This window comes from Notamacropus eugenii, chromosome 2, assembly GCF_028372415.1.
Source record: "Notamacropus eugenii isolate mMacEug1 chromosome 2, mMacEug1.pri_v2, whole genome shotgun sequence".
NCBI lineage: Eukaryota > Metazoa > Chordata > Mammalia > Diprotodontia > Macropodidae > Notamacropus > Notamacropus eugenii.
In genome coordinates, this window is record NC_092873.1 from 509440573 (window position 1) to 509465445 (window position 24873).

Here is a 24873-nt window from a genome sequence, read left to right on the forward strand (position 1 = left end):
GAGTTTAAGATGTCTACGGGACATCCAATTTAAGATGTCCAACAGGCAGTTGGAGATAGAAGTTTGGAGGTCAGGAGAGAAGGTAGGGCTGGACAAACAGATCTGAGAATCATCAGCATAGAGATGTTAATTGAATTTGTAGGAGCAAATGAGGTCCCCAAGTGAAACAGCATAGAGGAAAAAAGAAAAGGGCCCAGGACAGAGCCCTGGGGGACACTCACCATTAAAAGGCAAGAGATAGATGAAGATCTAGCGAAGGAGGTTGAACATCAGACAGGTAGAAGACTCGGGAGAGAGTGAGATCAAGGAAATCCAGAGAAAAGAAAGTATCAAGGAGAAGAGAATGATCAAGTATCAAAGGTTTCAGAGAAGTCAAGAAGGATGAGGACTGAGAAAAGGCTATTAGACTTGGCAGTTATGGGATTATTTGTAACCTGAGAGAGCAGTCTTGGTTGAATGGTAAGGTTGGAAACCAAACTGTAAAGAGTTAAGGAGAGGAAATGATGTGGAGACATTTATTGTAGATAACCTTTTCAAGGGTTTAGCCACAAGAAGAGAGAAATGGGACAATGGCTAATGGGGATGGATGGAACAAGTGAGGAATTTTTGAGAATGGGGTGGGTTTGGGGAAGAGACATGAGAATAACTGTAGGCAATAAACAGGCAAACAGCCAGCAGACAAGGATGGATGATAAGTGAGAAAGTGAAGATGCCCAAGGGGCCAGTCTGCTGGAGAAGAAGGGGTGGGATCACTGGTACATATAGAGGGATTTGCCCTCCCAAAGGGAAGGGCCACATCTTCATGTGAGATGAGGCAAAGGAGAAGATGGTATTTGAAGAAGAAGGTATTTGAGTGATATGATGTGAGGAGAAGGGGAAAAGAGAGACCTCCCAGCAAACGGTCTCAATATTTTCAATGAAATATAAGGCAAGGTTCTCAGGGGGTTGGGGTAGGGCAAGGAAATCCTGGGAGGTTTAAGAAGATATGGAAAGCTCCATGGTGAATGGGACAGTGAACTGATTAAGGAAGGATAAAGGACTGCCCAGCCCCAGTGAGGCTCTGGTGAGGTCATGGAACATAAACTTGTAGAAGACCTGGTCAGCATGGTTTAGTGATTTCCTCCAGCTTTACTCAGCAACACATGTGAATGAATAGGGGTGAAGGCAGCAGATGGTGGGAGCAATAGTCAGCGTGTGACTTTGGACACACTGCTTCACCTTAGGCTGGATAACTAGGACTGATACTCCTCCTGACCTCACAGGAGTGGCAAGAAAGTGAGGGCTAAACAGGTGCCCTGTGTGCAAGTGACATCTCTCCTCTTGGACCTTTCTATCTGTCATCATCCCCACAAACTGTAACCTCAGTAAGGGGAGCCCCCTGTCTTCTCTACACTTCACATCTTCCCCAACCCACAAAGAACCACAAGGAAAACTAAAAGGAGCTGATTCCCTTAGTTTGGGTCAGGGACTCCATGAACCCAAACACCCCCAGGGACTTCGGGAGACAAGTAAGAGTCAAATGAAGCACTCAGAGGTTGAGTGATCTGCCCAGGATCACAGGATAGACTTGAATGAAACCCAGCACTTACATCCACTACACTTCACTCTTTCTCTTAATAAATACATGTTAAATTTAACCAAGTTTCTAAGTTTCCTTAACCATGTATTATGTAATGGACAAAAGGTCCAACTGTGTATGTCATGGTAAACTTTGGACTGAGCAGGGCTTGCAGAGTCCCTTAAGACCACAGATTCAGGGCAAGAAGGGGCTCTGGAGGTTCTCACTGGAGAGACCCAGAAGAGGATGGACACTTAGGGAGACAAGGTAGCCATCAGCCCAACAGGGATTCACTTCCACCTCCATCAGCCTGCCTCCTCTGGACTGGGAGCTGGGGACACTTAGCCTAGAGAAGACAGAGAGGAAACAGGAAACCTAATGCCCTTCAAGTGCTTGAAAGAGCACAAGGGTAATGAGATGTTCTGTTGGAAAGAACTGGAAGTAGGGGGTCTGATGTCAGGAAAAGCTCCCAAATCATTCAAGGGAGCCAAAATGGAAATAGCAATGTTAAGCACCATCTAAACTGCAGGGCTGCCAGGAGGCACCCCCTCCTCTCTGTTTCCAAGGCCCCTTATTCCTTCAGAGCCTATCCCAGACAACTCACTTTCCACAGACCTTTCCTAAGGAGCCGTTGGCACTCTTTCCCTGTCCTTCTCAGCCCCTATGAACACTAATGTCATTACTCCAAAGATGGGTTAGGTGGCCCTCTGTGCCAGGAGGAAAACAGAGGATCTAAGCATGGCATCACTAACTCTGCCAGTTACCAAGGTGGCCAGAAGATGTGTTTGCTCTAATGACTTTTCGCTAGAGAAAGCTGGGCATAGGGCACAGGGGCTTAGAGCAGAAGACGTATTCCCATAAACTAGAGGGTAAAAGCAGTTTAGGAACACCATTTCAGAGAAGAACGCTGGCTCAAGGGAGCACAAGTGGGGAACGCTGTGCAGAGGACACATACATGTCTGATGACAAACGGAGGTTTGTCAGTGTCCTTTTTGAACTCATAGGGTCCCAGGTTGAGATGAGCCAGCCGCCGTCTGGTGTCCTCTGACAGCTCGCACATCCGCCTCTTGGTGTATGGGGACGGGGAGTGGGACTTGGAAGAGATGGTGGGCTGTTCGTAGTTTCGTGGGTTGTTGCAATACTTGTGCCTCTCTGGGGACCTGGTCTTCTTCTTAGATGATCTCGTTGGCCCTCTGATTTGCATCCGACCATGGCTCCTTTCGAGAGGGGGGGCATGGTATGATGGCTTATCTTGAGTCTGAAAAAGAAAATGTAAGGTTACCTTGTGATGGGAATGGAGAATGACAAACAAAGTCCAAGGTGCAGGAAGTGGGGAAGGACCTGCCTTTCCTCTCTGGAGCTTTGCCCTGTTATTCAACCACTGGGGGTTGTAATCTAAAAGATAATCTAAATAATCTGAATTTAATCATCTAAAAACATAATCTAAAATATAAAGATATCAAAGCTACAAAACTTTGCCTAAATGTAACCTCCTGCCTTGTGTCCATTTCAGCCTGCATTTGAGATCATTGGAAAAGGCAGAACTTCTCTAAGTCAGAATGTCAGCAAAACAATCCTGGTCCAGCTGAGTACTTGATTACACAATGCAGCTCTTGTTGGACTTGACAAGGCATCTGAGAGACACTCAGGCCTGTAGTCAGCCTGGTGAAAGGGCTTCCCTAAGACGCAGGGCCCTGTGATCTCAAGACCTCTGCTCAGTCTTTCCTTCCGGTCAGACCGCTGACAAAGTACTGGCGAGCCCAGAGTCACGTGAGGGCACTACCAGAGCTTGTCCAGTGTTCCTTGTCTGTGGCTTCTTGGAAATCTTATCCCTCTACGCCCTGCTCTCACTAGGCAAGGGGTTCTTAAGCTGGGACTGTGGGTAGATTTCGGGGAGTCTGTGAATTTGGGTGGGAAATAAATCCCACATTTATTTTATTGTCACTAGCCTGTTTCTAAAATTTAGCATTTTCTTCAATTATCTTTAAAACCATGCATTCTGAAAAGGGGTCCGGAGGTTTCACCAGACCACCAAAAGGGTCCATGGCACCAAAAAAGTTAAGAGCCCCAGGTCAAGACTCTGGGGTCCTGGAGGGCAAGGAATGTTGTTTTGCCCATCTCTGGGCTCCCAGCACAGAGCTTAGGTCCCTGCACACAGGCGTTGGAATGAATTCAAAACCACTCTAGGGCTCAGTTCCTTCAATTGTAAAACGAGCACAGGACACATAAGGCCCCCAAGAGAAAGAAAAGCAAGTCATTTACAAGAGCCCACATCAAGGCTTCGCTTCACCCGAGTTGCCTGAACATGGTTCCTAGTCTAACATTGTCGCCCTTCATGTTTACAAGCCCAGAGGTCAGCCTGGAGGAGTGTCTAATAAACCCTACTCAGGCTGTACTGAAGACCTGGGCGATTCAAGAGCCCCTCGCTGCCCCTCAAACCAGACATTCCACCTGAGGCTCTGTTCTCTGGTCCTAGCTGGCCCCCATGCCTGAGATGCTCCCTCCTTCCTCCCCTTAGCCCCTGAGGATCCTCTACTTCACTTTCAGCTTTTTTGTGTTCCCCACCTTACAGAGATGTTATGAAGAAAGCCCTTTCCAAACCTTGAAGCTCTAGGCACAGGCTCCTAACTTAGTCTTTCTTTGGGGCAGCCTGCCGGCTGCACAAGGAAGGATGACAATGGAGAAGATACCACTTCCTTCTCCTTTTCCTCCTCTTCCCCCTCCCCTCCCAGCAGCCACCAACTGATTCCTAAGAAAGGAGCCTTTCCCATTACCTCCCACTGAGTAACAAGCTTTTATTCCAATCACATTGGAATAAAATGAATCAAGTTGTCAGGTGCCCACAAGAACTGCTTTACCCAAAGAAATATCAGAAGTGAGAAGCGGGCAGGGGGCAAAGGAGTGGGAGATCTGGCAACAGGAAGGGAGGCCAACGCAGACAGGGATGGAGCTGAGGAAGCTTTCAAACTAAGGACTGTTACCTGGAGGCCCCGACACTTCCTTGAGCTGATCAAACATTCTGTGATCACAGAGGTGGTAGAAAATTCCAGCTTTGGAGCAAGTCCCTGAGGAGAGGAGAAAATAAGAGGTAATTCCTCCACACTGGGATCTTAACAAGACAAAGATAGCAAAGCTACACAATGCTGCCCAAAAGCAAACTCCTTCCCTTTGCTCATTTCAGCCCTTATTTGGGATCATTGGAAAAGGCAGCTTCTCTGTGTCAAAATGTCAGTCAAATAACCCTGGCCCAGCAGAGTACTTGATTACAGAAGATTCCAGGGCTTTAGGAAAACAATTAAAGGTCTGTCTTTTCAATTCAGTACATCCTGCTGTCATCCATTTTTAGGGTGTTTCCTTAGAGCCAAGTATGTGAGGAGAGTGTCCGGGGATTTTCTGGCATGGAGGTTCAGACAGCTTGAGGACTTATCCCCAGCAGCCCACGATGGCCACTGTCTGGTGACATTGTCCCTAGGCTGGCTGAAGTGGCTCCTGAGATAGCAGAGGGGATCCCGGCCACAAAGGCTCCCCTCCCGCCCATCCTGGAAGGCCCAGCTCCTAGGTCACTTCCTCCAGTCAGGCAGCTCTGATGCCTCACATACACACTTCCCACGTACAAACTGTTTCTATCCCTCTCACTTCTCATCCAATATTCTAAATTACCAAACATATTTGTGTCTTGGTCCCCAAGTGAATCTTCGCAAGAGCAAGAACCCTACCTTGTCAAAACTCAGCCTCTCCCATAAACACAATAGTCCAGAGCACACCCTTAAACATTTGGTGAATGGATGGTTACAGGAGCACAGACTGGAAGCAGCTTCCTCTGATCTCGGTGATGATCACTTTGGTTATAGCTAAAGGTTTTCAGTCACTGTCCAGCTCCCTCTTAGGCTCAGCTACAATGCAGCTTTCCAGTCTCATTACGTATGCATCCCCCTTAGGGAGGCTCTGTCCTCCCTCCAGGCAAAACCTCCTCCTCCCAGCTTCCCAGAATGCCTCCCTAAGCCCCACGCTCAACATGGCCCCTCACCCTCCCACACTGCTCCCAGTACTTTGCTGACCCCTCTCTCCTGGGAACATATGAAGCCAATGGTCAGTGGGCTCACTGCTATGTCATTCCTGTACAAGAAAAGAAACATGCTCCAGGCTTCAATAGACTCATCCCCCACAAACCCCATCTTTCTCTCAGAGGGTAGAGCAGTAAGTCTCCACAATGGAACACCTACGTGTTCCTGGAGTCCAGACAGAATCTGGGTTTGAATCTCACTTCCAACATTTTGGTGACAATGGCATAAAGTGGGAGTACTAATTCCATCACTACCTAATTCTGGGAATTAATACTGATCAAATGATACAATATATAGAAATACCAGCTATAATTAAAAAAATAAAACATTTCTTATCCTGCCAGGATGTCAGATTTCATCAGGGTTCTTCCCTATACACCTCTATCAAGAGCTAGACAAGGGTTCAGTACCTTCTTCCCCAACAAAAATCACCAAACTGCAGGATGTTATTATTGAAAGGGGGCCACATAGGCACTGAGTCCTGTAGAAGACTTCTTCTCTCCTGAGTTCACGCCCACCCCGTATAATCCGCACTTCTCAGCCTAAGGAAACACAATGGGCACCTGGTGCAGCATGGCACAATCTCCACTCTACATTTATTCCTAGCAAATGTTAGTCCAGCCTCTATGGGAAGACAGCCCACTGCACTCTGGGAAAGCTCTAAGCTTTTCCTGATAAGCATAAATCTACCACTTTGCAACTCTGCCTCCATTGCCCATGGTTCATTCTTGTGGGGCTCAGCAGAACACCCCTAAAGCCTTCTACAAATGGCAGATCTTCAAGTATTTAAAGACAATTGCCATGTTGTCCCTGCATCTTCTTTTCTCCAACCTAAACATACCTCACTCCTTCAACTGATCCTCAGACATCATGAGCTTTACCAGTCTGGTTATCCATCTTTAGACACTCTCCAGATTACTGATGTCCTTCTGAAATCGTAATGCCCAAAACCAAATGGACTACTCCAGTAGCACATGCCCTGGAGCCCATTCTCCTTACCTCCCTAGGACTAGTTCAGGTCAGGTCCCAAAATATCTTCTATTACAACTACTGCTACTACTACTACTACTACTACTACTACTACTACTACTACTACTACTACTACTACTACTACTACCACTACAACTAATACTTCTCCTGCTGCTTCTACTACTTTCCTTAGAATCTAGAGGTAATGGGGGTGGGTGTTATGGGATGGTTTTCTAGAACTACAGCTCACAAGCCCCCAGTGATCATTAAGAGATATCAGCTTTTTCAAGCTGATATATACTAAGGTCCTATAGTATGAACAGCTGGCACAAAACATCCCCCAAAGTCATTAGCTCATCTCTCACTAACACCTCAAGAATCCAGGGGAAAGTAGGTTTTGGCTTAAAGCACAGGCAGCAAAAGGAGCATCAGAGTGTGCTGGCTGACCAAAGTCCTTTGCTCCTTTGTGGCATCCTCCCTCCCACCGTTTCCCTTAGGCTCAGAACACTTTCTGCTTTCCTCAAAGTGTAGTTTGTCATGGGCGGCCATCAGCTGTCCCAGGGACACTGTGAGGAGGCCTAGGGGGAATCCAAAATCTTCTGACCTTTCAGAGGTCACAAGTTGATCCTTGGCTCCCAGAGTTGGGGAGGAGAAAAGGTTCTTCTAAATGATTCCTTCTTGGGGACTTGGCTGAGCTGGCCTGGCCCTGGCACATCCCACAAAAACTGGCTCACCAAACAGCCTGGGCAGGACTAAGTCTCTTTAGCACTTCATCCCCGCCCTTTATGTTCTTGTGCCATTCAAAGTGATTAATGACTATTTTCACTTAGTTTAATGCCTTTTATTAAGGCAGGCAGCAGGCATTTACTAAATGCTTACTGTGGACCAGATACTGCACCACTGTGCTAAGCCTGGGGATACAAATACAAGTGGAACAAAGTATTTGATCCTGATGGGGAATGGGACTGTGCAGGATCTCATTGGCAACAATCATGGAGACCTTCTATCTGGACCTTAAGCACCCCCCTCCAAAGTCAGTCAGAATTCATGAGTTTTAAAAACCCCAGACCCTTTTAGGAGGACTGCTGTCCAGCCATGCCGCCCCTGTCTTCCTAGTAGAGCTGGTATTTCATACCCAGTACATTTAGTACTGTGGAATTTCATCTTATTTTATTCAGCCCCAAGACTCTTTTGGATGGGATTCTGTCATTCGATGCGCCCGTTATGTGGAAGCCCATCAGTCAGCTGCCAAATCTTGTATTCTGCCTCCCCACTGCTCCCTTCTCTCCACTCACAGTCAAAGCACAAGGTCAGGCCTTTATCATCAGCTGCTTAGATGATCTGAGCACCCTGTGACTTGTCTCCCCACCCCAGGACATCCTCTGTGGTGCTGCCAGATGATTTTCCTTAAGTATAGACTGACCATGTTACTCCCCTACTCAACTTGTGTCCATTTGTCTTTAAAACCCTTCACAACCTAATTCAAATCTCTCTTTCTGGCCTCATTGGACTTTATTCCTCCTCCTACAGTCAGCAATCCAGCTATACCGGCCTACATGCTGTTCCACTCCATCTCCCACCTCCAAGCCTTTGTACCTCATCTCTCTCCTATGCAACCCTCCTCGCTCCCATCCTCTCACCTCCAATGATTTCTCTCTTCAAGATCAAGCTCAAGCACCACCTGATGTCCCTCCCCACTCAGCTCCGAGTGCCCTTCCTCCCAGATGATCTTGTATTTATTTGCATTTATACTCTTCAGATTTATTCTGGGCTTGTGTTTGTATTGTCTCCCTCATTAGAATATAAGCTCCTAGAGAGTAAGGATCATTTACTTCTTTACATTTGTATTGGCATCTCCGAGTGTCTGGCACATAGCAGGCACTTAAATGCGTCTTATGGTGGTGGTGGTTGATTAGTTACTTGAGTGAAAATTAGCCCACTACACAGAGCTGGCTCCCGCCTACCTGGGGTAGAGGAGTGAGTCCATCACACCAGGTCTCCTGCCTCTCTCCAGAAGAAGAGAAATACATTTCCTTCAAGCACCAGGTTCCTCCCTGTCAGGGAAAAGGCCAATCCATCATGTTTCTAGCCTGATCTCGTGCCTTGGGAGAAGGGGAGTAACACTGTTCCTTCAGCTTCAAGCATCTACCCCCTCACCTGGCTCCACCCTGAGACCCAACACATTGGACAATGAAAATCTACCTGCACTCATTTCTCAATGACTAACAAACTTCCTACTGGTCATGCTTTCCCCATACCAAAGATTCTGAACCTCCAGCTCCCAATCAAAGTTGCTCTTCATCTCCTACTGCCCAACCCTTATTCCCACTCCCTTCTACCCCTCCACCCCTGCCTCCTCAAGGTCCTGCTCAAAAGGTACCCATCCCCTTCCACTGTGCTCTAAGGAATACCTGGTCCATAGGTAGCAAGATTTTAATCTTAAATCTTTTCACTTCTAACTCCATCCTATGGTTCTCACTGAGACCTGGCTCCCTCCCAATGTCACACATTTTTGGGTCCCCTTTGCAGAATTTTCACTAATATACCCAACTCACTGATAGAGGGGGTGGGGTGTTGGAATGCTCCTTGCTCCTCACTGCCATTTCCAGGTTTTCCCTCTATCCCATCACACAGGAACCTTACTCCTTTAAGGCTCACTCAAGGATACCTACCATAATCTAAATTCCAGTAGCTGTTCTCTACCAACTCCCAAGGTACTGTTTCTTTCTTTCATGAATTCAATGCCTGGCTCACAGTCCTTCTTTCCTCTCCAGCTCCTGCCATCATACTAGAGGACTTCAATATACGTACTGATACTCCCTCAAACACCCTAATCTCCCATTTCATCAACATCCATTTTCAATGAATTTCCACCTCAGCCACACACAGAGATGGTTGTACACTTGATCTTGCGATTACCCACAAATTCTACTTTCACGAACTCTGAAATTGACTTCTCTGATAAAAATCTATTGGCATTCCATCTCTCTCTCTGCCTTGCAATCCTAAACCATGTTCTTCTGCACCATGGCCTCCAATTCCTGAGTTCTTTCCCAGTCTATTTACCCTTGCACTGGCTACACTCTCCTCCAATCCTCATCTTTGCCCCTTGGCCAACCAGTTGAATATACCGTGGTCCTTATTTGAGTTCATTCCCCCCTTATAATATTGCCCATCTTGCCCTGCCAACCTTCAGCCTTAGATCCCTCCCACCATCCATATTTTTGCTCCAACTCATGCTACTGAATGAAGCTGGAGAAATCACAAAGCTAAGACAATTGGGTCCACTACAAATTTGTTATACCATCTCAATTGGGCCCTCAGCTCAGCAAGGCAAATGTGAATCCCTAAGTGATTCAATCTCATTCATCATTGTAGCTTTTCCAAAAATTTTCCTGCCTCCTCAAGCATCCCATGCCTGCCCCAATCCCACTTTCTCAACTGAGAGAACCTTGTCTCCTATTTCACTGAAAAAGCAGAGGCCATTTGCCATGAGCTGCCTCTTTTCCCCTCCTTGTCTTATATTACTCAGATGCCTTCTGCCCCAATCTCTGTCTCAGGTTAAGTGTGCCTTTTCTGTACCAAGGCAAACACTCTCTTAATACTCTACAATTCTGTACTTGTCACCATGCAAATGAAACCATTCTCTCCAAAATTACCAACCATCTCATCTGCCAAATCTCATGACCTCTCCATACTCCTTCTCCTTGACCTCTCTACAGCCTTCGACACTCTCCTCCTTGGTACTCTTTTCTCTAGGTTTTTGTGATACACCTCTCCTGTTTTCCTTCTACCTGTCTGATTGCTCCTTCTCAGCCTCATTTGCTAGAACTTCGCCCAGGTGACTCCTGCTCCTTGGGGTCCTACAGAGTTCTGTCCTAGGCCATCTTTCATTCTCCCTCTATACTACTTCACTTGATGGATCTTTTCAGCTCCTAGGGATTGAATGATCATCTCTATGCTGATGACTCTCAGTTCTACTTGTCCAATCCTCACCTCTTTCCTGAGCTTGAGTCTTGTGTCTCCGACTGCCTACTGGACATCTCAAACTGGATGGCCCCTACATATCTTAAACTCAGCACCTCTAAGACTGAACTCTCTATCTTTCCCCCAAAGGTGCTCATGCCTAAATATCCTGCTTGAATCTTCATTCTTTCTCATCTCAGCCCCCAAAACACCCAATTTCTTGTCAAGGCCTACAGAGTTTGTCCTGGTAACACATCTTGAATACGCTCCTTTTTTCTCCTCTGACACGGCCACCGCCATGTTGTGGTCCTCCAATCTGGCCTAAGCCAGGGTGTGCTGACTGGTCTCCCTGCTGTACACCCCCAATCCACCACCCCTGTCAAAATAATAGTCCTCCTATGACCCTGTACTCAATCAGTTCCAGTGGCTCCCTATTGCCTCCAGGATCAACTACAAAATGCTCATTTTGTCCTCTGAAGCCCTCCTAGTGACAACGGCTTCCTGGCTGCTCCACAAACAAGACACTTCATCTTTTAGCTCCAAGCATTTTCTCTGGCTGTCTCCCATGCTTGGAACACTCTCTTTCATCCTCAGCCTGCCCCAACTACTGATCTCCCACCTTCTACAGAAGAACAGTCTTTCTCAACCCTCTCAGTAAGAATATTTTCAGTCTCTCCTGATAATTTTCAATTTAAACCATAGACAGTTTGTACATATGTGTCTGTTTGTTGTCTCCCCCATTAGACTGGGAGCTCCTGAAGGGCAGGGGGTGTCTTTTGTCTCTTTTGTGTCCCCAGCACTCGGCACAGTGCCTGGCACACAGTAAGCACTTAATCAATGTTTAATGACTATCAATAAACTGCCCCCCTGACCTTTCCAACTTCTTATACCTTCCATCCCCCACTCCCTCCCCTGTACACAAGGACTCTACCATCCATTGGCTTTGGCCTCCTAGTTGATCCTCAAATAAGACATTCCATTTCCTGACTCCAGGCATTTTCCCTCCAGGTCATCCCTCAGGTCTGGAATGCCTTTCCTCCTCATCTCCATCTCTTGGTTTCCCAGGCTTCTTCAAATCTCAGCTAAAATTCCGCCTTCTAGAGGAAGATTTCCTGATCCTCCTTCATTCCAGTGCCTTCCCTATTCTATCCTGTATGTAGCTGACTTACACATAGTTGTCTGCAAACATGAGAGACCTGTGTCTCTCTTATGAGATGGAGCAGTTTGAGAGCAGGGACTGTCTTGCCTTTCTTTAGATTCCCAGCGATTAGCACAGTGCCTGCCCCATCTTGTTCAGTCCAGTCTGACTCTTCCTGACCCTCTTGGCAAAAATACTGGAATGGCTTGCTATTTGCTTCTTCAGTGGATGAAGACAACGGAGACTAACTGACTTGCCCGTGGTCACCCAGCCGCTTGTAGTAGCAGTTTAATAAACACTTATTGACTGACTGACTCCCCCCCTCAGTAGCAATTCCTCCAGTAGCATGGCGTTGATCACTGGACAAGAATCTCAGATTTAAAGTACAAACAGCTAATCAGGTTTAGCAATTGTTGAAAAGCTATCACTTTGGGGAACTCAGCCAACACCATTACAAAAGTGAAAGGGTATCACAGACAATTTATTTTATTTCATATTCTTAGAGCCATAGTTTTTGTTCCACAGATCACCAGGGCCAAAGACTTTACCAGCTGTGGCCCCCACGACTGATGGTGAGCCTTCCCCCCCATTCAGACTGGTTCTCAGACAGTAGAGACAATGCTTGAAATCTTTTAAGTTTGGACAAAACTTCCAGAGTTCACACTTCCCTGGTATTAGTTGTCAGAACCCAGGTTCCTGTCCCTACCACAAAAGGTTATGAAGAAGTATTTTATAGAGGTGCAGAGATGACAAACGATAGAAAGAGGTGTTTAGGCTTCAGACAGCTCCACCTTCTTTTTCTTGTCTTCTTTTCTTCTGGATTTATATGAAATTTTCCATGGAGTCATCCTCTCATATCTTATTGGGGGCAAGAAGGTGGTTCTGAGCCACCAAAGACAATGTCAGGAGAGAACCTATGAACACACACGGTGAGTTACGACCACACCACAATGAGGCACTGGAGGGACAGGTAACAGTTTGCCAATAAGTTGAAGAGGCCTTCACATCTCAGTGGTTCTAAGCCCTAATAGGTCATTCAAACTCCATTCCCCACCCCCACCTTATTCCCATCCCCCTCAAACCTCCCATCCCCAAATTCTAACTAAACACCACCCAGCCTTTCCAATGAGCCCTCTGAAATGCCTGTTCCATAGACAACAAATATCCCTTCAGCCTAAATCTTTTCCTCTCCCACTCTTTCCATTTACTAATTATTACTGAAACCTGGTTCCCTTCTGATGCTAGTCTCCCAGGCTACCCCTTTTAGTACTGGCTTCACCATCACTCATTTTTTTCAGTTCACTAGTCAAGGTGGGGGTGACAGAATCCTCCTTGTTCCCCATTAACACTTCCAGTTTCTTTCCCTACCTCCATCATTCAGTTACCTCTCCTCTTTTAAGATTTAAGCTGTTCACTTCTTTGACCCAGTCACACTCCTGATAGCTGTGGTTTACAGACCCCCAGGATACTCTTCTTCCTTCCTTGATGAGTTTACTAAATGGCTTACAATATTTCTTTCATCAACTCCTACCCTCATACTTGGGGACTTTACATCTACAGATTTTAGCCCAATAAAAAAATAAAACAAACTAATTTCAAGCTGTCAGCCAAAGGGTCAATCAATAAACACTTATTATTATTACTTAAAGCCAGGTACTATGCTAAGCCCAGGGCATACAAAGAATGACAAAGGATAGTCCCCATACTCAAGGAGTTCACAATCTAATGGAGAAGACAATAAGCCAACAACTATGTACAAACAAGCCACAGGAAGGACAAACAGGAAATAATTAACAGAAGGAAGGCACGAGAATTAAGAGAAGTTGGGGAAGGCTTCCTATAGAAGGTAGGACTTTAGCTGAGACTTGAAGGAAGTCAGGGAAGCCAGGAGCTGGAGATGAGGTAGAAGAGCATTCCAAGCATGTGAGATAGCCAGAAAAAATGCCCAGAGCTGAGAGACGAAGTGTCTTGTTCAACAACCAGCATGGAGGACAGTGTCACTAGATCATTAGATCAAAAAGTACATGGGGGCCTGGAGGATATAAGAAGACTAGAAAGGCTGGGGAGAAGGGCTTGTTGATGAAGGACCCTAAACACCAAACAGAGGGTTTTGTATTTGATCCCTGAGGTGATAAGGAGCCACTGGAGTTACTCAGTAGGCTGAGCGACATGCTTCAACCTGTGCTTCAGGAAAACCACTTTGGTGGACAACAGAGATTTTCCTAAAGTAAACTGGGCTGTTGTGGTAGGTGGAAGGTTCCCTATCACTGGATCACTTCTCCTAGAGGCTGGATAACCAACTGATTCCAAGTTTTATAGAGGAGATCCCTGCTCAGGCACAGTTGGCAGTAGAGGCTCTTCCAACTCAAACATTCTAGGATACTTAGTGGAATAGAAAAAGAGGCTCTAACTATTTTATAAAAACAAATAAGAAAAAAAATCAAAGCTCTAAAGATACTTAAAGTCTCACAGAAGAAATCTACTTAAATTACATGGTCAATCCACCAAACAAGGCACATGGGACACATGTTGGAAGAATATCCAACTGATACATCAGGAAAAGTAAGCACTGTGGCCAAAAGAGAAAAGGCAGAAGGTTCTCAAAGAGAACCTGAGGCTGGCTTCACATTCTGCCTATATTTCTATACTGCTGGTGACATTTAATTGGAGATATAAACCATCAAAGGCACATTAGGTAGTTGGATCCTTCATATTCTCCAGCTACCAGGTTAGGTTTGTTAATCAGACCTGCTTTATTAGTGATTGTCTGAACTTCACAAGAGTAGGTCTCCTGTTCCTATCATTAATTTTATGAAAAAGCACTCCTTTAGGGGATGCAAAGCAATAACATAACCTGCCTTCCAGTAAAAATACACTGTTCTGCTACTAATAATCGAATTGTGGTGTCATAGAAGCAAGTAATGGCTTTAGAGCAAAGCTGTCAAACACGAGGCCTGCAGGCTTCCTACAGCCCCAAACACTCCCAAATGAGGCCCAAAGCAGACTGTAACCAGAAAATATTCAGCAAAATAAATAAACTACAATAAAGCATAGATAATACTACATTTTAAACCTAAGTCGACAGGCAGCCCGCAGGGAACCTTACCTATGGTTTAGTGGCCCCCATTTCTATGTGAGAGTGACACTACTGGTTCAGCTGACCAGCCATTCACTTGCCAAGCTGAGAGTCAAAAAAGCTGTGAGTCATACAAGTTACAGAAGGACCTCAGTGGTCATCCAGTCACAATTTTGTCTAAAAAAAGAATTCCCTCCTCAACCCAAGTTATTCCAGAAGAGGTCGCTCAGCCTTCTCTTGAAGACCCCCAAAACACAGGGAAGTCTACAGCCTCTTGAGGCCAACCACTCCACTGCTGGGTGAGGCTAACTTGGCCTCTTTGCAGCTTCCACGCGTGACATCTAGATTCACCTTCAGAACTAGGGAGGAAAAGCGCCACTCCTCTCCCCTATGGCAGCCCATCCAGGATTTGCAGGGAGTTCTTCTGATTCCCCCTAGATCTCTGCTGGATAATCTTAGATTAAAGTCACCAGTCCCTTCCCTGGGGCCCTTCCTTTTTTTTCCAGATAAAGCTAGGAAGATTTACATGAACCAATGCAGAGCAAAATGGGCAGAACCAAGAGAACAATTTATATTGTTTTAACATTGTCAAGAAAATTAATTTTGAAAGACTTAAGAACTCTGGTCAGTGTAATAACCACTCATAAACAACTTCGTAGAAACTGAAGATGAAGCATGCTTCCTACCTCTGAGCAGAAGAGTGACCCACCAGAAGTACAGAATATTTAGACATGGCCAGTGTGTGGATTTTTTTTGCTTGAATGTATTCACTCCACCCTTAGACTCTTCCTCTGATTGTCTGGTTCTTCCCAGTACAACCATTTAAATAATGACATCCAGGCTAGCCATGTATTCCTTCCTCTCCAGGCTGCACTGCTGACCTCCTTACTCTCTGGACTTTCTCTCCCACTTCTTCTTTTCCCTTCCCATTTTTCTAATTAATATGTTCTTCCAATTACATATAAAAACTTTAACGTTGATTTTTTTTATTTTGAGTTCCAAATTCTCTCCCTCTCTCCCTCCTGTTTCCACCCCCTCACTGTGAAAGCGAGCATGTTTAGTCATGTTCTGCATGTTTAGTCATGCAAAACGTATTTCTATATTAGTCATGTTATGAAAGAAAACTGACCCAGAAAACTCAAGAAAAATAAAGTTTAACAAGTGTGCCCTGATTTGCATTCCTACTCCATCAGTGCTATCTCTATAGGTGCATAGTATTCCTCCTTACAAATCCTTCAGAGTTCTCCTGGATCATTGTATTGCTGAGAATAGCTAAGTCCCTCACAGTTGATCATTGCACAGTGTTGCTCTTACTGTATGCAATGTTCTTCTGGTTCCATACACTTCAGGCAAGACCCTCGAGGTTTTGCTGAAAACTTGCTGCTTATAATCATATGAAAAATGCTCTAAATCACTACTGATAAGAAAAATGCAAATTATAACAACTCTGAGGTACCAGCTCACATCTATCAGATTGGCTAATGTGAGAGAAAAGGAAAATTACAAATGTTAGAGGGGATGTGGGAAAAATGAAACACTAAAGCACTGTAGGTGGAGTTGTGAACTGATGTAACCATTCTGGAGAGCAATTTGAAACTATGCCCAAGAGGTATAAAATCACACAGACTCACTCTGTGGCCACGCAATACCACCACCACGTCTATATCCCAAAGAGATTTTAAAAAATGGAAAAGGACCTATATGTACAAAAGTATTTATAGCAGCTCTTTCAGTGATGGCAAAGGATTAGAAATTGAGGGGAAGTCCATCAATGTGGAATGGCTAAACAAGTTGTGGTATATGAATGTGATAGAATACTACTGTGCTCTAAGAAATGATGAGCAGGGTGCTCTCAGAAAAATCTGGGAAGACTTACATGAAGTGATGAAGGTAAAATAAGCAGAACCATGAGAACATTGTATAGAGTGACAACAATATTCTATGCTGATCTACTGTGAATAATTTAGCTATTTTCAGAAATACAATGATCCAAGACAATTCTGAAGGACTTATGATGAAAGGCGCTGTCCATCTCCAGAGAAAGAACTGGTGGAACCTGAATGCAGATTGAAGATACCTTTTCTTTACTTGCTTTACCTTTCTTGGAGGAAGTGGGGGTTGTCTATGTTTTCTTTCACAGCATGACTTATATGGAAATGTGTTTTGCATGACTGCTCATGTATAACCGATGTCAAACTGCTTTCCTTCTCAATGACAGGGGGAAGGGAAGAGAGGGAGAGAACTGAGAACTCAAAATTTGATATAAGAATGTTAAAATTGCTTTTACACATAAGTGGGAAAAAATAAAATATTAAAAAGAAAAGAAACTAAAAAATCCTGCCTCTGATTTCTTAAAGCACAATAATATTCCATCACAATCACATGCCACAACTTGTTCAGCCATTCTCCAGTTAATGGCCATCCCCTTAATTTCCAATTCTTTGCCATCACAAAAAGAGCTGATACAGATAATTTTGTACATATAGGTCCTTTCCTTTTTAATCTCTTTAGGATACACACCTAGGAGCAGTATTGCTGGGTCGAAGGGTATGCATAGTTTCATAGCCCTTTGGGCATAGTTTCAAATTGCTCTCCAGAATGGCTGGATTAGTTCACAACTCTACCAATAGTGCTCTAGTGTTCCAATTTTCTCACAATCCCCTCCAATATTTATCATTTTCCTTTTCTTCTGTATTAGCCAGTCTGATAGGTGTGGGGTGGTATCTCAGAGCTGTTTTAATTTGCATTCTCTAATCAATAGTGATTTAGAGCATTTTTTAAATGCTAACTATAAATAGTTTTGATTTCATCATCTAAAAATTGCCTGTTCATATCCTTTGACCATTTGACAACTGGGGAATGACTTGTATTCTTATCAATTTGACTTAATTCTCTATATATTTGAGAAATTAGGCTTTTATCAGAGAAACTTGCCATAAATTTTTTCACAGTTAATAATTATTGTGTATTTCTCTCCATCCTATTTTTCCCCCTTTTATACTTTTTTCTCCTTTTACCCTGTCCCTCCTCAAAAGCACTCTGCTTCTGACTCCTGCCTCTCCAAACTGCCCTCCTTTCTTTCAGCACCATCCCCTTCTCTCATTCCCTTCCCCAACAAATGTAGGGTAAGATAAATTTCCATACCAAACTGAGTGCATGTTATTCCCTCTTTGAGCCACTTCTGATGAGAGTAAAGTTGACTCACTCTCTCCCACTTCCCCCATCTTCCCCTCCACTGCAAAAGCTCTTTCATACCTCTTTTATGTGAGATAATTTGCCCTATTCTATGTCTCCCTTTCCCTTCTCCAAGAACCTTCTTAGGAGTCACAAGTATCATCTTCTCATGTAGGAATGTAAAATTTAACCTTGTTGAATGCCTTATCTCTTTCCTGTTTACCTGGATATACTTCCCTTAAGTCTTGTATTTGAAAGTCTTTTCATGAGGAATATTTGAAATCTTCTATTTCACTAAGTATCAATTTTTCCCCTGAAGGATTATATTCAGTTTTTCTGGTTAGGTGACTGTTGGTTGTAATCCTAGCTCTTCTTGGCCTCTGGAATATCATATTCCAACCCTTCCACTACCTTAATGTAGAAGCTGCTAAATTTTGTATTATGGTGACTGTGGCTCCTTGATATTTGATTGTTTATTTCTGGCTGCTGGCAGTATTTTCTCCTTTACCTGGGAACTCTGGAATTTGGCTATAATATTCTTGGAAGTTTTTGTTTTAGGAAGTCTCTCAGGAAGTGATAGGTAGATTCTTTCAATTTCTATTTTACCCTCTGATTCTGGGTCAATTTTCCTTGATACCTTCTTGAAAGATGATATATCTAGGCTCTTTTTTTGATCATGGCTTTCAGACAGTCCAATAATTCTTAAATTAGCTCTACTGGAGCTATTTACTAGATCAGTTGTTTTTCCAATGAGGTATTTCACATTTTCTTCTATTTTTCATTCTTTTAATTTTGTTCTATTGTTTCTTGATGTCTCATGTAGTCATTAGCTTCCACTTGCTCAATTTTAATTTTTAAGGAATTTATTTTCATCAATGAGCTTTTGTACCCCCTTTTCCATTTGGCCGTTCCTAGGTGGTACAGTGGATGGTATGCCAGACCTGGAGTCAACAAGATCTGAATTCAAATCCAGCCTCAGACACTTATTAGCTGCGTGACTCTGGGCAATTCACTTACCCCTGTTTGCCTCCATTCCTCAACAGTAAAATGAAGTAAAAAAGGAAATGGCAAATCACTCCAGCATGTTTAACACGAAAACCCCAAATGTTGTTTTGAAGAGTCAGACATGAGGGAAATGACTTAACAACAACAACACTTTTTTTAAATTCTAGAAATTTATTTTTCCTAATTTAATTATTTGTTTTTAAATTTCAACAATCACTTCCATGAATCTTAAATTTTCTCCCCCTCCCTCCCAGAGATGGCTTGCAATCTTATGTGGGTTCTATACATACATTCTTATTAAACACATTTTCACATTAGTCATGTTGCATAGAAGAATTAAAACAAATGGGAGAAACCATGAGAAAACAAAATATAACACAAGAGAAAATGGTCTGCTTCATTCTATGTTCTGATTCCATAGTTGTTTCTCTGGATGTGGATGGCATTTTGCCTCAAAAGTCCTTTGGAAATATTTTAAGTCCTTGCATTGCTGTGAAGGGCTTAATCTATCATTAACAGTCCTTGCACACGGTGCCTGTTACTGTGCATAATATTCTCCTGGTTCTGCTCATTTCACTCAGCATCAGTTCATATAAGTCTTTACAGACTTTTCTGAAGTCCAACTGTTCATTATTTCTTACAGCACAAAAGTATTTCATTACATTCATATACCACAAGTTCTTCAGCCATTCCCCAATTGATTGGTATTCCTTAATTTCCACTTCATGGCTACCACTAAAAGAACTGCTCTAAATATTTTTGTACATGTGGGACCTTTGCCCATTTTTATGATCTCTTTGGGATATAGCCCAAGTGATATTGCTGTGTCAAAGGGTATGCACATGTTTGTAGCCCTTTGGACATAGTTCCAAATTGCTCTCTGGAATGGCTGGATCAGCTCACAGCTCCACCAGCAATGAGTTAGTGTTCCAACTCTCCCACATCTTCTCCAACATTTATCATCTTGTTTTGTCGTGTTAACAACAACACTTTTTAATGAGTTCTTTTCTTCAGTGAATTTTTTGTGCATCCTCCTCCCTGCCCCAGTTTGGCCAATTCTGCATTTTAAGGAGTTCTTATCAATGAATCTCTTCAGTGAATTTTTGTATCTTTTTGTCCACTTGGCCAATTCTGCTTTTTAAGGAGTTCTCTTTAGTGGATTTTTGAGTACCATTTGGCCTAATCTGTTTTTTAAGGTGCTATTTTCTTCAGGATTTTTCTTTTGCACCTCCTTTACCAGGCTGTTGACTTTTATTTATTTTCCCAATTTTCTCTCTATCTTGCCTATCTGATTTTACAAATCTTTTTTGAGCTCTTTCAGCAATTCCTTTTAGGCTTGAGACCAATTCATCTTTTTCTCTGAGGCTTTGCCTTTGTTGTCTTCTGAGTTTGTGTTTAGATCTTCCCTGCCACCACAGTAACTTTCTATGGTAAGCTTCCTTTTTTGTTGTTGGCTAATTTTTACAGCCTATTTTTTGACTTTTATCTTTATGCTAAAGTTAGACTCTATTCCCAAGTTGGAGAGGGCACTATCCCAAGCTTCATGTTTTTCATGCTGCTGTTTTCATAGCTAATTCTTGAGGCATGTAAGTTTTCAGTTCTTCTAAGGTGGTATGATCTAATAAGGAGAGGTGTAGTCACTGCTTTCCTGGCCTGTGATCTGGTCTATGGGTGACCATAAGCACTCTTTTCCACCCTGGAGCTGTGATCAGGGTTCCTGCTCCTGCTAGTGCTCCTCCTCATGCTGAGAGTGAGACCAACAACTGCATATGGGCAATGTAATATAGTCCTACACCCAGTGCCAGCAAAGGGTCCCCCATAATCTTCTTCTGATCAGTTGTCTAAATCTTACCATCTATGGGCTGAGCACTTCATAAGTTGCCACCACCAACTGAGTCTCCCCCAAGAATTGCTGCTGGCTTGTGCATGGACTGCACTCTACTCTCACCACAGTGAGAAAGATCTTTTCTGCCAGTCTTTCTAAGTTGTCTTGGGTTAGAAAATTGTTTCGTCCCATCCTTTTCTTGGTTCTGCCTCTCCAGAATTCATTTTGAAGCATTATTTTAAAATTGTTTGGAGGAGAATTTGGGAGACCTCAGGCAAGTCCCTGCCTTTACTCCACCATCTTGGATCCAGCACCCCGCCCCCTAATGATGGGCTTTACTAATGAGAATAGACCTTTTATTCTCAATACAGTCTGACATGGGCAAAGTAAGTGAGTAGGAAGTTAACCTCTTCCCTGAGGCCAGGCCCCACAATGAAACTGCTTAGGAACACATGCATTTTCTGGGCTCCTGTGTTACCTTGTGTGCTAACTCATGAGGACTAGGCTCACAGGTCATACATATCCTCAAATTCTTTTTGTATGACTCTACCATTTTTATGAACCTCAGTGTAAGACCCTACTAAACTTCATCTTATTTGAATCAGACCAACAGTCCACCAGCCAAGATATTTTTGGACCATACCCCTGTTAACCAGTATGTTAGCTATCCCTCTCCAAGTTTTCTGTCATCAACAAATCTGATGAGCATGCCCTTGATGATTTTATCCAAGTCACTGAAGAAAACATTCATTCACACCAGGCCAAGCAGAGAGGCACTCTCTTAGGGTAGCTCCTTCCAAGCTGACAATGGAGCCATTAACAACTACTCTTTGAGTTTAGTCTTTTTAATAATTTCCAAATTCCCATAACCGTAGTACAATTGTCTAGCACCACATTTTTCCACCTTTTTCACAAGAACAGTACAAACAACTTGGTCAAATGATTTGCTAACATTTCATTAAATGGTAATGCTATAAAAAAGAGGAAATAAGATTCATCCAACATGATCTGTTCTCTTCTCATGGGAAGGAACTGAAACAGCATTTACTTTTTCATTCACCCCTCACCTCTCTGATTTTCTAGGACTTTTAAAATATCACTGAAAATGACTCAGCTTTCTTATCCTCAGTACCAAGTAGTCTGAGCGCATTGAGGGTGGCTAGAAATCTCCACTCTCCTCACTTATGTTAGGTTTCGGCTCCTTACCAGCCATTCCTCTTCCCCCCTCAGTCCAAGGATGTGCTCTTGAGAGAGAAGCAAAAGGAGCTTTGAGCAGCTCTTTCCCTCTTCTGTAATCTTGGGTCACCCCTTTGTCTGCCCCAAATGATCAGAACTTAAAACTGTAGAGACTTCAGGATGCCTTGCATGGCTTTGAAAAGCTTTTATTTTTCATTTGCCCCAAGTGTTCTCTAATGGCCACAGTTTTGGAATTATAGCGCTATAGACCTGAGCTACTCCATCACATGGCCCTATGCATCCCTTCTTAGCAGCCTCCCTTCTCTCCTCATGCCTTTGCTAACTAATTTAATTGCTGAGTTCTATGTGTAGTCACATCAGCCCCTTTAGGCAAGTTCTCTTCCCCCTTCTCCCTGAACATGCTTCCTTAGTGTCTTCAGCAGTTCTTAGCCCTACATACTTGACTTCTTTTAGAGAATTTCACCCCATGAGATGCTCCCTACCCATCTCCTCAAGTCTTCAAATTCTGTTACTTCTCAATCTAGACTGCATCACACTTGTCCAGGAATTCCTCTCTTTTTCTCTATCAGAAATTATATAATAGAATGACTATTTCCACCTAAGACTCCCTATTAACCAGTCCTTCTTGAAGTCTATACCTTTTATTTCACAGACAAGGAAATAGGCTTGCTAAGGAATCATTCCATTCAATGCAATAACCATTTATTATTTTCCATAAATAGTCAATCATCAACATTGGTGTGTTTAACTTTTGTGACTTCAAGCATTTGCATAATTTTAGCCATCTCTAGTTGTCCTGATGAATATCAGGCCACTAGACCCAGAGGGCTCAGGAGGAGAAAGTGAGGCTGGTGAACTTGCACAGCCCTCCCTCCCTCAAATCAAAGTTAACTGCAAGTCATGTCATCTTCTTGATGTCATGGTCCTCTTGGAGAACGAAGGACAGATGAAACAACAACAACAATTCAGATTCTCATTTGCACTTTTGCATTGGCAACCACACACAATCATGGCTATGTGTGGTAGAGGAAAACCTGAGAGGTGTGAGCGAGTTTGTGGAGTGGCTGGTCCTACTAAATGCTTCACCAGTCTTGTTCACCCAACCACCGCAAAGAGTTCCCCAGGCAGTCATGGCACATTTTCATTGTTTAATTTTAAAACTCAAGTTTTGTGTTGCAAGTGTGCCCCCAAAGCGTAGTGTGAGTCCTCTGGGCTGTAAGTGTGTAAAGTGTGTAAAGTCAGTAAAGCATCTTGGTGAGAAAATAGAGGATTCATATGACTTTGGGTCAGAATGTCTGCAGCCAGCATTGACTGTGAGTTTGGTGTTAATGAATCAAAGACTCGATATATTTGCAAAAAGGAGAAAAGTATGGTGCTGTAGATTTCATGTATTTTGAAAAGTGAATATTATCTGAAATCAATTTTTTTATTGAGATGTTAACACAAAAAGTCACAGAATTTTAGGCAGTTACTAGTGAGAAAAATGTTTTGCATTTCACTAATTTTATTTTTATGGATTATTTCATGGTTATTGAGTTAGGAAAAGTGTACATTATCAGAATTAATGTTTTATTGTAAAGAATTATATTCAGAAAAGTGTATTTTCAGCAATCTCCAGTGAAATATTACAGGAACTTAACCTGCTATTTCCCTTAGGTTCAACGTATCAACATTTGCATTTCTGACTTTCACACCATTTTCTAGGAATGTTACCCTTGCAAAAATTGAACATTAACTATACCTCTGTAACCTAAAAAATAAAACAAGACAAAATAAACCTGCAAAGATAGAAATATGGTCAAATCTACAGTAAATGAAGTTGAATTCACAAGAAGACAATCCTGTCATAACAAACATTTCTATAGAACTTTAAAGTTTGCAAAGCTCTACATGTACCCACATACATATATACACGCATATGCATATATAGGTATGTATGTACGTATGCTTGTATATGAAAGCTCATTTGAGGCTCATAAGAACCCTGGGAAGAAGTAGGTGTCATTGCCCCCATTTTACAGATGAAAAAACCTTAAGAATGGAATCGGTAATCGGTAGAGAGCCTCGCCCCAAGTCCCAGAGCTACTGGACAGTGTGAGGACACATCAGAATTCGATTTGGATTCCTGATTTGGAGCTCAGCATTCTAGCCTCCAAACACTCTGCCTCACAACACCAGGTAAAACTTAGAGGCTAAAAGTTCCTCCTCCTAAGCCCCAGCTCACAACTCCCTGAATGGCCAGCACAAACTGCTAACCTCACAGTCTGGGGCAGTGCATTTAGGGTTACGGTTTAGGTGGTGCAGGGGATAGAACGCTGAGTCTGGAGTCAGAAAGACTCCTCTTCCTACATTCAAACCTGGACACAGACACTTACTAGCTGTGTGACCCTGGATAAGTCACTTCACCCTGTTTGCCTCAGTTTCCTCATCTGTAAAATGAACTAAAGAAGGAAATGGCAAACCCCTCTGGTATCTTTGGCAAGAAAACCCCAAATGGGATCACAGAGAGTCAAACATGACTGAAAAACAACTGAACAACAAATGAAAAGCCCTGCCCAGTTACTCGAGGACACTAAAACTCAAAAAAGGGCATAATATAGTAAACAAGTTTTATACTTGTATTATATGAAGTAAAATAAGTCAAAAATATTTAATGAAAATTAAATGTGTACTTCCCACAGAGCAAGAAACTCTAAACTAGTTAAAAGAAAAATTTACAAAAAAAGGAATTAGGGCAGTAATTAGGTCAAAGGTCAGTGCTTTCAAAACATATTACTGAAGACAAATCACAGTGTAGACATCTCAGAACACATGATAGTAAATCCCATCAAAGAAGTAGAAGCTTTTTAAAAAAAAGATATTGAACTCAAAAATACAGGAAGGAAAGGAAAATTCAGAAGT

General features: G+C 43.1%; 1 protein-coding gene across 4 annotated transcripts in view; it reads right to left on the reverse strand.

The window, feature by feature from the left end:
* The window catches only part of SPATA6 (spermatogenesis associated 6), a 134088-nt gene that overhangs the window by 68400 nt on the left and 40815 nt on the right, over positions 1-24873 (reverse strand). For 3 of the 4 annotated variants that reach the window (XM_072649370.1, XM_072649369.1, XM_072649367.1), the window contains exons 6-8: positions 8556-8645; positions 4540-4623; positions 2514-2816 (exon numbers count right to left, since the gene is read on the reverse strand). In XM_072649370.1, the coding sequence (XP_072505471.1) occupies positions 2514-2816; positions 4540-4623; positions 8556-8645 (477 nt within the window). The remainder of the gene's footprint in view (positions 1-2513; positions 2817-4539; positions 4624-8555; positions 8646-24873) is intronic. The other variant, XM_072649368.1, reaches the window with a different exon arrangement.